The following is a 14,886-nucleotide window of genomic DNA, read 5'->3' as shown; positions in this document are numbered from 1 at the left end:
AAAGTGATCCCTTATATCGTGTTGTTTCTGTGCCGTTCTGCTCCTCTGATATTTCCTGTAAGTATTCCACTTATTGACAGAGGGTAGGGATTCTCACGATCTCATTGTTTGCATTGAAACTTTGTCTTAAGGGTGTGAGCTGCACTAGGAAAGAGGGTGAACTGAACACTCAGACACCAGAGAGATCAGAGTGATTGTGTGCACCTACTTTTCCTTCTATACGTTTTCTGTTGGTGAAGCTCTTAAAAATCAAATTCCAGCTTCTCTTTTGCTGATTCCAAATCATATCGGCTGAGACAGCGTTGAAGGTGATAGCTGCCAAGTAGTTACATGTAACGTACAGTACAAAGAGTTTGTAGTAAAGTCCTTGTCACTATTTATAATCGTTTCAGTGGTTTGTACTGTATGTTTTCTGTAATACTTGTTCAATTGGAAAATGTTTAAAAATTGAGTAGAACACTGGCCAGATATTTCATCTAGATACTGTGTTTTTTATGTTGTCCAAACAAGTTTTGAATGTGGTCAACATGAAAAATGTCGAATATCTGCATCAATCATTGCTATTTCACTATAACCTTGTTTCGAAGAAATGTATATGACTACATTTGCGCCTTACATAACAAAAAAAAGATGTGTAATTTATTCAAAGCTGCAGCATTTTGAATTAAAGCAATGCAGTTCTATCCCTAGTGACGTTTATGTGAACCATGTCCCTGCAGCTATTTGTTTGAATGGAGACGAACTCCACAAGATGAAATCTGATACTGGAAACAAAATGTCAGACCAGCTACATCTCGTGACCAATCAGCGAGCAGTTTAACTGGTGTTTACTGTAGCTTTCCCTCCGCGATCCAATCACAGCGAAGTCACGAACCACCAGCTTCCGTATTATTGACCTATTACTGTATTAAGTAGGCGGGACAAAACAGCCTCCCGGATTCTGATTGGTTCGCTGTGCTCTATCCTTCCTCTCACCAAGAGCTGCTCCACCTTACGGGAAGCAACGACGGCTGCTTAATCTAATCGAAAAGGGTGAAAGGCGGACGAAAACGTTTATATTTGTCTTCGGTAAGTCATTTGCATTTAATGAATGGCTCGAGTGGATTTCAAAGTTAAAACTGCCACGTTAATTCAACGTATTTCCATCCCCTGTACCGGGTGACGGGGCTTTTCTGCTGTCATGAGACTGGAGGAGGAGGGACTGATGTTAGCATCTTGTATAGAGACGGAGGCCTTCAGCTGCTGTGTAATTGAGATAGCTAGCTAGTAACTTGGTTACAGCTTCTATCGCACTAATAAGTATATGTGGCTGCAATGTATTCAGGTTGTTGCGGCGCTGACTTCTATCCGGTACGAACTCGATAGCGTTGCCGCATATTTAATGAATATTCCGGTGTCACATTTCCCAGCCACCTCAAATTGATGCGAACTGAAGAAGACTTTCCTGTATCGAGTGAAATGCTCCTCTTCCTATATGGAGAGAGCGGTGCGCCCAAATCACTTTTAAATTGAGCCTTTACACTTCACAGGAGCCATTCATTGACGTGTTGCTGTGAGGAAGTTTGTATCCCCGTGCTTTTGATAATGTTATTGAAATAAAAGAACATTCTTGAATGCTCTCCAGGTAACGTGTAATGTGGAAACCGGTCTTAAATGGCTTAAATGTATTATTTATGATCAAAAGTAGATCAAAATGGCTTGCTCTTCAACACATCAAAAACAATCCTGTAGTTACATTGTATTTAAATGCTAAATATAGATGAGCACAGACCCATTTAATTATCTGCGGCTGAAGTAGTGTCATTTAATTTATGTTTGTGTGTAAAATCGGCTTTTTTCTACCAAGATATGTGTCACGTGAGGGGAGGAAGGGCTGTCTTTTCACTAGTGGGCATGGACTTCCTGTTTCCATTCATTGTATTGACACCTGATAAAACACAGACTGCACTGGGCTGTACTGGACTTATTGTTCAAAGACTTATGATGAAATGTTCACACATTCACGTATATGTCTCTGAAACAAAACTACAACACAAAATAACTGCACACAAAGGAGAGTTGGCACGGGACAATATGAACATTTCATGTGGTGATATTAACGATTATCCCAATAATATCACCACAATAAAATCTTATATCATACCACCCCTAAATTAGTGGTTGACTAATATTGCTGCTATAATAACACTTTGAAACGGGGAAAAAGGGTGTGGCTGATAAGAACCGATCGAGTTGCGTTACGTATTAGAGAGGTAATGTTTGTGGGGAGAAAACCTGAGAACGGGTCAGATATGAGAGCTTGATGCTAAATCAGCTGTTCACCTACAGCAAACTTTTGTCCCACCTTTTCAAACAAGCAAGAATAATCTGTTCAAGGTTTTGTCGAATCTGTTTAAGTGGAGAATGCCTTCTGACAAAAAAGATCAAATGATCTATGTAATAAATATTAAAAACATAATTTAATGTCTGTTGTGAATTAGTGGCTGGACTGGCTGCCAGTTCCTGGTCTCGAAGTATGAGTGCCATTTCATGGGGTCTTATCCAGTTGTTGTGTGTATCAGGAGTTCATCACATGCACACCATCGGCCGCTATCAGAGGCCAGTTCTACAGATAATCGTAGTTTGTAAAATGTCCCATCTGCACTGGTTCAAAGTCTTAATACAGATTATATGTAAAATACATAAATGTTTGAAGTGGTACATGATTGAATTATTGCTCTGTATATAGTACCATAATGCTTTCATTACACTTTGCACTTTCCTTTTCACAGTTAATTCTACGAGCACCTTGTTACAATTTATTCAACTTTCTCATTTCAAATGCTTTGCTTTTCTCTTTCTTTCGCTAGCCTCTCCGCCTCCAGTCAAAATGATCCACAGCCTGTTCCTAGTTAACGCATCGGGGGACATTTTCCTGGAGAAGCACTGGAAGAGTGTGGTCAGTCGCTCTGTGTGCGACTACTTCTTCGAGGCTCAGGAACGTGCCACTGAGCCGGAGAACGTCCCGCCGGTGATACCAACGCCGCATCACTACCTCATCAGTGTGCTCCGCCATCGCATCTACTTTGTCGCAGTCATCCAGAGTGAGGTGCCACCGCTGTTTGTCATCGAGTTTCTACACAGAGTCGTCGACACGTTCCAGGTTCTGGATGCATTTTTCAGTCCACTTTGAGTTTGGTTTAAATGACTCATGTCTGATTTAAATACCCTAATTCTGCCTGTTTTGTGTTTTCAGGACTATTTTGGAGTTTGTACAGAGGCTGCTATTAAGGACAATGTGGTCGTGGTCTACGAGCTATTGGAGGAGATGCTGGACAACGGCTTTCCGCTGGCCACAGAGTCCAATATCCTCAAAGAGCTCATTAAGCCTCCCACCATCCTCCGCACAATGGTCAACACCATCACAGGTAGAGTCCATGCACACCATAACCACACGCCACAGGGCCTTTAAAATCAAACTGATTTGAACATTTAGCTGCCCGCTAAATATTGACAGTATTATTTCATCTTATAATTGTGTTTGAAATAATATGAAGCATTATGTACGTGAGGAACGTGAGGGGGGCGACATGCAGAAAGGGCCGTCGGTCGGATTCAGGGCTGCTGCAGGGAGGAATTAGCCTTGGAACATGGGGGGGCAACTCACTGAGCATTGATCTATTAGATTTACACGGGCTGGTGGTAACTTTATGTGCTATGTATATACTTTAAAATCCCTGTATTCATAAGACAACACATTCATTCAGAGTACTTTATTTATTATTAGTTATGACTGAGTTCCCATTCAGTTAATGTGAGTCTCCGACCAGCAGCAACATAACACTATACCATCAGTATGTAAACATAGTAGAGGTGTAACGATTCATTCGATTAAGATTGATTCTAAAGATTCTATTGACTCTAAATCGATCTGCTAAAATAAATAAATAGAATGAATCGTTTTGGCTTCACCAATAATCAATATAAATGCATTTAATGGGATGAATTCGGGATTAATGTTAATACGTTTAAGACACTCTCCCCTGCCAGCATGTAGTCTACTGAATAATGTTAAAAAATAACTGAGCAATGTTTAATTACATTTTTGTATTCAGCATAAAATATTATGCAGGACATAAAAATAATATGTTATTTTTCACATTTCAGAAGAATACAAATAGTCTCACTTGGATTATTGCATGGATATAGAATTTTGGTTACAAGTTACTGAATCGAATCGTGGTTTACAGAATCGAATCGAATTGTTACAAAAAAAATTAAATCGTCCTTGAATCGAATCGCCAACGACTGTATCGTTAATCGAATTGAATCGCTGTGAAGCCAAAGATTCACACCCCTAAAACATACTCATTTTATTATTATTTTACATTTGGTTGATGTCTGTTTTCCAGGCAGCACCAATGTTGGTGAACAGCTCCCCACAGGTCAGCTGTCAGTGGTGCCATGGCGACGCACCGGAGTCAAATACACAAACAACGAGGCCTATTTTGACGTGGTGGAGGAGATTGATGCTATCATCGATAAATCAGGTATAGTATATATTACTGAACAGCCTTCTGCTTAAACACTCCACTGTACAGCTGCTTCTTTATTAAGCCACTTTAGAATGATAAGAAACTTATAGAATGTTGCATGTTGTAACAATTTCTAGTTTATTGATGAAAAAATCAGCTATCAGCAGCTTAACCCCACAATTATAAGCATTTGTCTTCAAACTGAGTTTGTTTGTTTATATGGTTTTTGCTTGCTGTTTCCTCCTCCAACCCCCAGGCTCCACTATTACAGCAGAAATCCAGGGAGTAATCGATGCCTGTGTGAAACTGACAGGCATGCCCGACCTCACTCTCTCATTTATGGTGAGTTTTTTCTACTCTAGTTATTACACTGTCAACACCAAACATGAAGCACATTTTTCACCTGGTGGGATTGCTTTTAAAGTCACTGCAAATATGCAAGATTTCACATCATTCACGAAAGCCTGTCAACGTTAAGATTCTCCTCCTGTCCTGATGTTGCTGAATCAGATATGGGGGAGAGATATATTGTAGCAGTCTGTGTTCACCCGGAGCTCTACGATAGCAGCTCATATTAGTCCAGAGACTTTGTACCATAGAGAGTCTCTGGTTTATACACAAACAACAACGATGCTGCCTATTTATGCCGGAATGACGCTATTTTAAGTGTTTATGGAGCAGCTGCAATATTAGCATAGTCTACATCTGATCGATCTGTACTCCATTCAGAAAACAAGAATTTAAAAAAATGTTGCAGACAGACCTTACAAACCATGACTTTGGACTTTTTTACATGTCTGCATCATTATGTAGTTATTTCAGCACCCTTTTATCTGTTTATTGCAATTAAATCACTGCCAAATAGTTTATTTTGGGTTAATTCCACCTGTAGTAAACCAGCTAATGTGTGCCTTGCTAGATACAGTGAATACCGGGACTTAACACCGTGTACAAATTATTTCATCAATGATTGATCAAACATGTCTACATGGAGGTAATAAGCCCCTCCTCTCCAGTGCGTCTTGCGAGATTGACACAAAACATTGCTTTGTTTTATTTACCCCCAAACCAACCTGGCCCTCTGCCACCCTTCCCAGAATCCTCGGCTGCTGGATGATGTCAGCTTCCATCCATGTGTTCGGTTCAAGCGCTGGGAAGCAGAGCGGATCCTCTCCTTTATCCCCCCTGATGGAAACTTCCGGTTGCTCTCCTACCACGTCAGCTCTCAGAAGTTAGTGTTTTTTCATTCGGGATAATTTTATACTTCTTCAAACACACGTTTAGTTGAACCCCCCCCTGTATTATTCTTTTTTTTTCCTTAATAGTTGCCAAAATAGGGTATGTGTTCTATTTAAAGGTTTTTCTCTTAAAGTGTAAGTTTGGCGGAAATTGAAAATAAAGCTATTTTCTGCATGAAAATATATCAACTAAGCCGTGGAGGAAGTAATTTTCGCTCATCACGCAGTTCAGAGCTAGCACGGGCGGGAGCTAGAGTCCAAAATCGCAAACAGTGGGTTAGCATGGGGCCAACAGCCACACGCTTTCAAAATCGCATTTTTAAACCACTAACATTGCTCAAAACAGCGCCAAACCTCGTCAGCAGCTTGCTCTGGGTGTCTACACATAAAACGAAGCACCAACAACTCAGTTCATGAACCCGAAGTTTATAACAGAAGACGGTTAAGAACACTCACCAATTCTACCCCTGCCAGCTCCTCGCGAAGGATAGTCCGTAAGTGTCGATTACCGAACGCAATGCAAAACGAGGGAGACCACTGAAGATTTCGCCCAGAATAAAACGAGTATACTTTTAAATTAGTGGCAGTTTGGCCAAATATAAGTTAATAACGGTGGGTAAAAACGTCGGGATAGTTTGTATACACTTCCAATCAGTTCAAGACAGCAGCCTTATCTGAAGCACATACATGTCACGCGAGATCTCACACGGGAACACGAGAGCTGCGTTCGGTAATCGACACTTACGGACTATCCTTTGCGAGGAGCTGGCAGGGGTAGAATTGGTGAGTGTTCTTAACTGTCTTCTGTTATAAACTTCGGGTTCATGAACTGAGTTGTTGGTGCTTCGTTTTATGTGTAGACACCCAGAGCAAGCTGCTGACGAGGTTTGGCGCTGTTTTGAGCAATGTTAGTGGTTTAAAAATGCGATTTTGAAAGCGTGTGGCTGTTGGCCCCATGCTAACCCACTGTTTGCGATTTTGGACTCCAGCTCCCGCCCGTGCTAGCTCTGAACTGCGTGATGAGCGAAAATTACTTCCTCCACGGCTTAGTTGATGTATTTTCATTCAGAAAATAGCTTTATTTTCAATTTCCGCCAAACTTACACTTTAAGCATTATGCTAATATTATAATATAAGAAAAGACTAACAGAATGTTTACAACAAATCCACTGGCTTGCATGACTGTTGTTTGTTGGCCTTCTTCCTCCTCAGCCTGGTGGCGATTCCAGTATATGTCAAGCACAACATCACCTTTCGAGAGGGAAGCTCCCAGGGACGTTTTGACTTGACTCTGGGACCCAAACAGACCATGGGCAAGGCCGTGGAGGCGGTCCTAGTCAGCAGCCAGCTGCCACGGGGGGTCCTGAATGCCAACCTCAACCCCTCCCAGGGAACATACACTTTTGACCCAGTCACCAAGGTACTTAGAAATCGTGTCAGCGTGCCTGAAAGAAGGCAGAATGTGTGCATGAACAGGAATATGTTACAGTCTTGAAAAGTCTTCTTGATGTTGCCATTTCTCCAAGTGATAGAGTTCAAATATCGGCATCTTGGCGGTTTGTTTTTTGGCTAGATGTTGACATGGGATGTTGGCAAGATCAACCCACAGAAGCTTCCCAGCCTTAAAGGCACCATGAGCCTGCAGGCCGGGGCCTCCAAACCTGACGAGAACCCCACCATCAACATCCAGCTCAAGATCCAACAGATGGCCATCTCAGGTACAAAAACAGCCACATAGACACTCTCACCGTCACCACCACTCAGTGCTACTAGTGTTGCAAGGTATACTGATGCTAGGAAGATTAAAAACAATGCCATACTCCATTTAATTCCTTTTGGTTCTTTAAGAATGAGTGTTTTTTTTGTACATAGACTGTATATAAGAACTGGACGTAGTCATCGTAACGCCACCCATTGGTCTGGACTACGGTTTTGAACACCTCAAGTTTGGCATTTCTGCCGTCGCCATCTTGGAGTTTTGTAACCAGAATCCCATCAGAATCCTAAAGGTGACATCACAAAGACTACGTCCATATTGTATCCAGTCTATAGTTCTGTCATCTATTATTCCATTACTTTTCCTGATGTTTAAGGTTTTTGCTGTGGTATCATTTCAGTGTCTTAGATATTTAGGCAGGTTATCGTATCAGAGTCATAATTTTGATATCCTTGCATAGACTAGATTGCATGATTCCAGGAACCCCATAATTTCTTGCATGAATCGTTTTTTCATTGAGAAAGATTTGACCGAAGTCTCAACACATAAGAGAATCTTTCATCACAGCCTCCTCAGCTGACAACCACCTGACTGTCCTGTGAGCACATGACACAGTGACCACTAGATGGTGCCAAATGCATTAATACTCCCCCTCACACACACACAAAGCACTCTATTATTCTTTATTGTGAATGTAGTATTATAGTTACATTCATTAGTTCATGCTTTGATGGTTATCTTCAGCTATAGACTGCTGTGGCTTAGATTAGTACACATATATACGAGAATGTGTTTATTCTAAACAGGATTTTAGGTAATATGACGCCATATTGCCTTCTAACAGTCTAAAAATCCTAAATTCACAACATGCAAGGCAATTTTACTAGCATGCATTTAATAAAGTATATCATTTTCTACCATTTAGGTAAGCACAGGTGTGATTAGCCCCAGTTTTCTTTCATTACCATTCAATTTGAGTCACGGTATTAAGCATCAGATTTCCTAAACATTTACCAACAATTGCCGCTGTTCTGAAGGTATTCTGAGTAGGAAAATCCCGTCAGCTGCAAAACATTGTTCTACCCCGTTTCTCAATTTGAAATGTATTTCCTAATCCAGGAAACGTGAAATGATTCATATTTCCCAGCACAAGGAACATATTTTTTGTTTTGAGCACCAACACGTCATCTCAGGCTAATAACTTTGTTTTGATTTGAATTTGGGAAACAAGTTGACCATCTTTGTTATTGTGCAGCAGACAAATAACACTTCATTCACCCTTATGCATCATTAGGGTGAGTGTCTTTTAGAATTTTAAACTCTTATATCTATAATAAACTTGTAGCCAGAAAAGAGACGAGCAGGGCCATAAAGACAAATATGTCCCAATTGAAAACCATTTAAACCGTGATTTCTGATTCCAAGGCCATTACAGAACAAAATCAGGCGTTGTATTATATCAGGATTTCAATCTAGAGCTGGCTTCAAATTTGTTTTTCCTATTTTCCACCAGATTTAGCTGTTTTCTCATGTTCGCCCTATGAGGCAAATCCATGCAATATCCCTGGTGTCCACTAGTGTTATTGCAGTGCATCAAAATCAAAGTTGTTGTAAAACTGAAACAAAACCCTCCTAGCATTTAGTTTACTGTAAATAATTCATTTTTTCATTTTTGTGTAACTGGGATGTTCAAAACAATAGTTTGCATCATGAAAACAAACACATGACACAATACATTTAAAGGGTCAGCATTCTGAAAATGAGTGGAAGTCTCTCTGGAAGGTCGGTCCATTAGCCACCCACCACCCTCCCGTCCAACACAAGTCGACTGCACATTAGACTGTTTGTATTGAGTAATGTAAATGTGAAAATGTTTTTTTTCTCCTTCAACAGGGCTGAAGGTGAATCGACTGGACATGTACGGCGAGAAGTATAAACCTTTCAAAGGCATCAAATACATGACGAAGGCTGGCAAGTTCCAGGTGCGGACATAAAGACTGCTGGTCTGTGACTGCTGGACCAAACTACCATGGGACTGAGGGGTGATGTAATGGGAAACGGGGAGTTGGCACATTCCCTATGTATATGCATTTCAGGATTTAACAAATTGGAGGCTCCATGTAGCAGTTAAGAACGGACCATTGCACATATAAACCTTTTGAAGTAAAAGCATCAAATGTCCAGTAAACCTGGTTCGGAGGCTTTGAGTCTAGAGAAATAAAACCTCTTCATCTCTGTCCAAGCTGAACGCAGGCCAACCTATATTTTCACTCTTAGTTTAATCTTGAGCCCAAACCCAACCCAAGCTGTTACATGACAAGTTGGTGCCAGTTTGTTAATACAGGTTTCATCAAGTTCCAACATTTCAAGCTCTCGCAAACAAACAATGGGCCAAAATCAGATGCTGCGCTGGTGTCAGGTTTGAAAGGAATCCGTCCTCCACCTTTCCACGTATTTCATTGTCTATGGTATGTTTGTCTGGATAGATGTGCTGGTGACTGTTTTCTCACTCCAAATGACATATGTCAAAATAGATCTCCCCTCATAATACATTGATGTATGGCAGGAAATCTTTGTTTCCCCATGTCAAAGGAGCTCTGTCAGATAAAACAAGAGCATTGTTTTACAGCACATTAGTGCTCCAACCTGAGGGAAGGAACTAGTGGCATTTGATCAGATGGATATGTTATTGTATTTTTTGCTATAAATCAGCAGGGCAGTTTAGCTTCTATTCTAGAAGACAATAAATTCAACCAAAAATTATCTTTTTTTTCACAGAACTTGCTCGTAAATTTGATCTAGCATGCGCCTGTGTTACGTTTCTCTGATCCTTTAATTAAGAAGTTCTGGTTGAAACCTACCAATGGAAATGGAAATTGATATTGCGGTTTTCCCATCTTCCTTTGCTCCTCTCCTGCCAGTTTTTATGATTTCTTTTCCAGCATTCATCCGTGTTCTCTTTGCCTTCCTGTTTGTTCTGTGTGTGTGCTCCTCTTCCCTTCTGGTCGCAGTAATTGGATGGTTTTTCTGCAGCACTGGAGTCCACACACTGACATATGACAATGTGACACTGGAACTGTCCTCCATCATGCACTTTCACATTTGCTGGTACTAACATTTCCTTTTAATGCAAGTGAGAAGAACGAAGAGTGACTTAAGCTTTTAGAGCTGTTAATTACCAGGAAGATGTCTGGGAGACTTTCAGGTCCATGTTCACCTGTTTTATTCTACTTAAAATATAATTTATTACCGCGAATAAAGGCTCCATTTGTTAACATCATTCCTTGTGTTGCTGATTACAACGTGATATCATTAAATTCTTCTTAAAAGCTTTAACTCTGCGGGAGATTTACATTTCACCATATTATGACCAAACAGTATACGTTTTAATTCTCAACATACAGAAACATGACCAAGAAATGTTTCACCCCGTCAGTTTGGTGCTCAACACTGTGGTCCAAATGATCCGTTTTCACACTGCATCACACTGCATCATAACATCTCTGTAAACCGACTCAAATAAACAATACATGAAACTATGTATTATGGTGTCATGGCCACGTACCTCAGAAGAGATGAAGGCTTGTATTTTGTGTTTACAGCGTTTTCTTTGTGTTGGTTAAACATCCTCCAATGGAGCGTTACAATGGTGTAAAAAATAAAGATTTGATGTGTTAAAACAAAGTGATAACGCGTATTACTGAGTGTATGATACTGGGAAGTTGGATGTTGTGTTCGCGGACATAAGTTCTTTCGGAAGTTCTTAAACAGATATGGAATGACTGTTTTCATATTTTTTTTTTACTTTTGGGTAAATACTAACGTCATGAAGAGACTAATGAAAACGTACTTTCTTCAGACCTGAAAGGTCCTGATCCTCATTCCCTTCATGGTGTCACAACATCTGGTTCAAACCCCAGGCATGACGTCACAGGCATCTCATTATAACACCATAATCTTTAACATTCAAGCTGCCAATTAACAACTATCACTGCAGCATCATAAAGGCGGTTTGAAATCGTTCACTGAGCTCAAACCGAGCATCATATGGGACCACGTTTAACCCTCACATCCCACTGTGTCCGGCTGGCAGGACTCCACTCCAGAACTTACTGATCACTTTAACCCCTCCAACACATACTACGTCCCTCTCTCCCCTCCCTCCCTCCCTCCCTCCCTCCCCCGGCCCCAGAGACCAGACAGCAGCTTTAAGCCGAAGTTATGTCATGAGGGCATAACTTTTTACCACCTCTCCCCTTTGCGTCACTTGTACGTGGAAACGTTTTTCTACGCGTATTTCTAGCTGTGTTTTTGTTTTGTCTTTGCACCATGCCGTGGAAGTAGTTTGTTAGACATTTCATTTTGCAAAGACATTTGAAGGCCGGAGTGAGGAGGAATCCCGAGGCATTTAAAGACCTCACTCATCGCGAGTGGTAAGTGTTCTCCTTTTCCTCGTGAATACTTAGCATGTGTGTTTCGGTGTTTAGCCCACTTTTACTGAGCTGCATGAACTATCTATAGCTTATATTTGATATTAGACAGCTGTAAGTGACCTAAAGGTTGCATTCATGCCTTGACTGGACTAGAACTGCTTTTACAGCCACCGTCCGAAGCTGGCGCGTGGATGTAAATCAAAGTGTGTATTCGCACCAGGTAAAGTGCTGTTTCTGGCACCTACACCAATTACCCCGCGTCCTCTCTAACAGCCCCGCTGTGTGTGTGTGTGTGTGTGTGTGTGTGTGTGTGTGTGTGTTTGTGTGTGTGTGTGTGTGTGTGTGTGTGTGTGTGTGTGCTGCCAGAGACAAAGCGTTATCTTAATGTAAATCCAAGCATCCCAGCCCCTATCAGATAGCTGTGATGGGACGTGCGTGCTGGCCGGCTCTCCCTCCTGATGTTCCCCGTCGGAGACCACGTGGCCTCGCAGCACCCGCCACAACAGTTGGCTGCTGGAGAGAGCGCGCGCGAAGCTTGCAGAGCGCGTGCTCGCTGCCTCTTAGTTTCATAGTTTTGTAGTAATTAGACAAATGCGTGTCACACATTCCGTCGTTATAACGTCATTAGTCTTCATTAACATTCACCTAACTATCTCTGTTAGCCAGATGATCCGGCTCCGCATCTTCATGAGTTAATGTCACACCATGAACCCCAATGTGGTAAGGTAACTAAGAAAACAGGTGCAATAAATGATACATGCATGGAAGAGAACAACTAGCAGGGATGCTACATGTTGAAATGGAGGCTGTATGCTAATGCATTAGCTAGTTAGCAAAGGAACTGCAAACACGCTAGCGTTAAAAGCTAAAAATAAATGCATCTGATGATTTCAGCATTTTAGGAATATGTTTAAATGTATTTGTTATTGAATACGTGTATTTGTTTTTTGTTAGTTTGACAACAAACATAACGGTTCATTCCATAAACGCCAATTTGTGGTTTTTCACATGTTGAAAGGGCCAGTAGGAGCTTCCAGGCTTCAAATGAAATAATAATAATAATAACTTTATTTATATAGCACCTTTTAAAACAACAGTTTACAAAGGGCTTTTGACAGCAGAATATAAATTTGGTCAGGTACACAAATACAACAAACACATTAGCAGAGATAAGGTAAAAAGACAATAAAATATAAATGAATACAATAAAAATAAATACAAAGTTAAAACGGGCGACATCACATAAAAGCAAGTCTATAAAAGTGTGTTTTAACCTCTTAAGACCTGGCGTCCACATGCGTGGACATCACATTTTGGGTTGTTGATACCATAAAACAGGGGCCCAATTTCCACATTCATGACACTTACAAAAACTACATCATGTCAAAAGATGATGCTTAGTTTTCATACTTATCTGGACCCAATAAACCGAAATAGCAAAGAGAAATTAAAACTGCAGACCAAAAAAGAGCTCAGGTTTTAGGAGGTGAAGAAGTGATCCTATTAGTGCTCCAGCCCGTCAGGCGCGGGTAGCCATCAATAAGCATTGTGGCACACGAGCATGATCTGTGCAAGAGAGATTTTTGGGGAATGTTGAAACTGCATGGCAAATGTGCTCTTTCACGGCCATCGGCAGATGTGCCCTCCTCGCAGAATTCAAGACTTGGACTGATGAGCAAGATCTCTACTCCGATGTGGATGTTTTCATAAGGAGGGCAGCCTTTTGTATAAAGCTCTTGTATGTCATGATCATTTTCTGTTTATGGGAGAAAATGAGTTTGTTTGAATTGTTGCTGTGTCCATGATTCCTTTATGGATGGAATAAGATTACAGATCTGTAATTTAACCTTAATGCTTATATGGCATGCTGATGAACAAGAATGTTTAAAAATAGCACCTCATATCCAAAAGGTTGCCGAGCCCTGATGGTATAGTAAAGTAGCCTACATATTTCATAGTGGCGTTTGCCCTCTGCTGCCCTCTCTGACACGTGCAAGAATAACAAGTTGAGTGCAGGCTGTGAAACGAGGCAGCAGCAGAGAAACATTGGGATTTCTCAGCACAATCAATTGACGGTTGACTGGAGCATGTGACCACAAGACAAAGAGGACTGTCCCTGTCCCTCGACTTATTCATTCATTCAGTGAGACCTACGCCTCCCGTCCATTAAAACACTGTCTTCTCAAACTGCTCACGTAGGCCTGTATGGCTACGAGCCAATGCACGCACAGCACTGACAGCTGTGTTGGGAAACCAGACAGTATCCAGACAGCAAGCACTGATGTCAGACTGAACTCCAAGGCGTGGAAGCTAGTGTTATCACATGCTATTTGACCAATCTGGTCAATTATAAATGTAATTCAATAAATGATTGCCTAGTAATAGACACCTACAGCAAGTCACATTGCGATGGCCTGTATGTGTGAGCTACATGATGGAATACTAGGGTTTTTTCCTTATCTGTTGTTTGTCTCAAACACACAGTTTTGGCCATAAAACACGCTAACCCTCAGGCTTCCAGTGGACATACGCATATTTAACCAACCCCACCAACCAGTTTAGTTGAGGAGAATTATCCAAATGAGCAGATAATATAGAAGCCCGCCATCCTTTTTCACAGCCCTGTTGTTTTTCAATACAACAGGGCTCCCAACTTTGGTTGATTGGATCTGGCTTGTAATGATGACACTTGAAATCCCTACTTTTACACCAGAGGAAGCTGGGACCAAGAGTTAGCATGAGGAAGGGCATGTGAGGCGTGAGGTCACGCTCAGTGTGTGAGGGATCATAAAAGCAATGATGCCTGGTCACACCAGGAAAACGTGCTTGGCCTTACATGATAAGAAGCACTGGAAGCTTGGAGGTATTACCACTACTTTCAGTGGGTATTGTTTTGGCGAGTTGTGGTGTGACACGGCTAATACTATGGCTTTCTCTATTTTGGACTCTCAGGTTCTCTTGAGTCAAAGTCCCCGCGTGTTAAA

The 14,886-nt window shown here is 41.2% G+C and overlaps 1 protein-coding gene across 1 annotated transcript; it reads left to right on the top strand.

The window, feature by feature from the left end:
* Positions 1 to 969: 969 nt before the first annotated feature.
* ap3m2 (adaptor related protein complex 3 subunit mu 2) lies at positions 970 to 10,989 on the top strand. The gene is made up of 9 exons (XM_084024358.1): positions 970 to 1,068; positions 2,850 to 3,142; positions 3,236 to 3,407; positions 4,392 to 4,529; positions 4,771 to 4,856; positions 5,612 to 5,745; positions 6,965 to 7,172; positions 7,326 to 7,470; positions 9,363 to 10,989. The coding sequence occupies exons 2-9, from the start codon at positions 2,870 to 2,872 to the stop codon at positions 9,461 to 9,463; spliced, it is 1,257 nt and encodes a 418-aa protein (XP_083880484.1). The 5' UTR covers positions 970 to 1,068; positions 2,850 to 2,869; the 3' UTR covers positions 9,464 to 10,989.
* The last annotated feature ends 3,897 nt before the right edge of the window (positions 10,990 to 14,886 follow it).

This window comes from Eutrigla gurnardus, assembly GCF_963514095.1.
Source record: "Eutrigla gurnardus genome assembly, chromosome: 13".
In the NCBI taxonomy this organism is placed as follows: Eukaryota; Metazoa; Chordata; class Actinopteri; order Perciformes; family Triglidae; genus Eutrigla; species Eutrigla gurnardus.
This window is presented reverse-complemented; position numbering and strand designations above follow the sequence as displayed.

Excerpts from the sequence above, each read along its gene's own strand:
- ap3m2 (XM_084024358.1), top strand. The coding sequence starts at position 2,870 with ATGATCCACAGCCTGTTCCTAGTTAACGCATCGGGGGACATTTTCCTG. Across the intron at positions 4,530-4,770 it reads TGCTATCATCGATAAATCAG|GCTCCACTATTACAGCAGAA; the intron begins GTATAGTATATA and ends TCCAACCCCCAG. Across the intron at positions 7,471-9,362 it reads CCAACAGATGGCCATCTCAG|GGCTGAAGGTGAATCGACTG; the intron begins GTACAAAAACAG and ends CTCCTTCAACAG.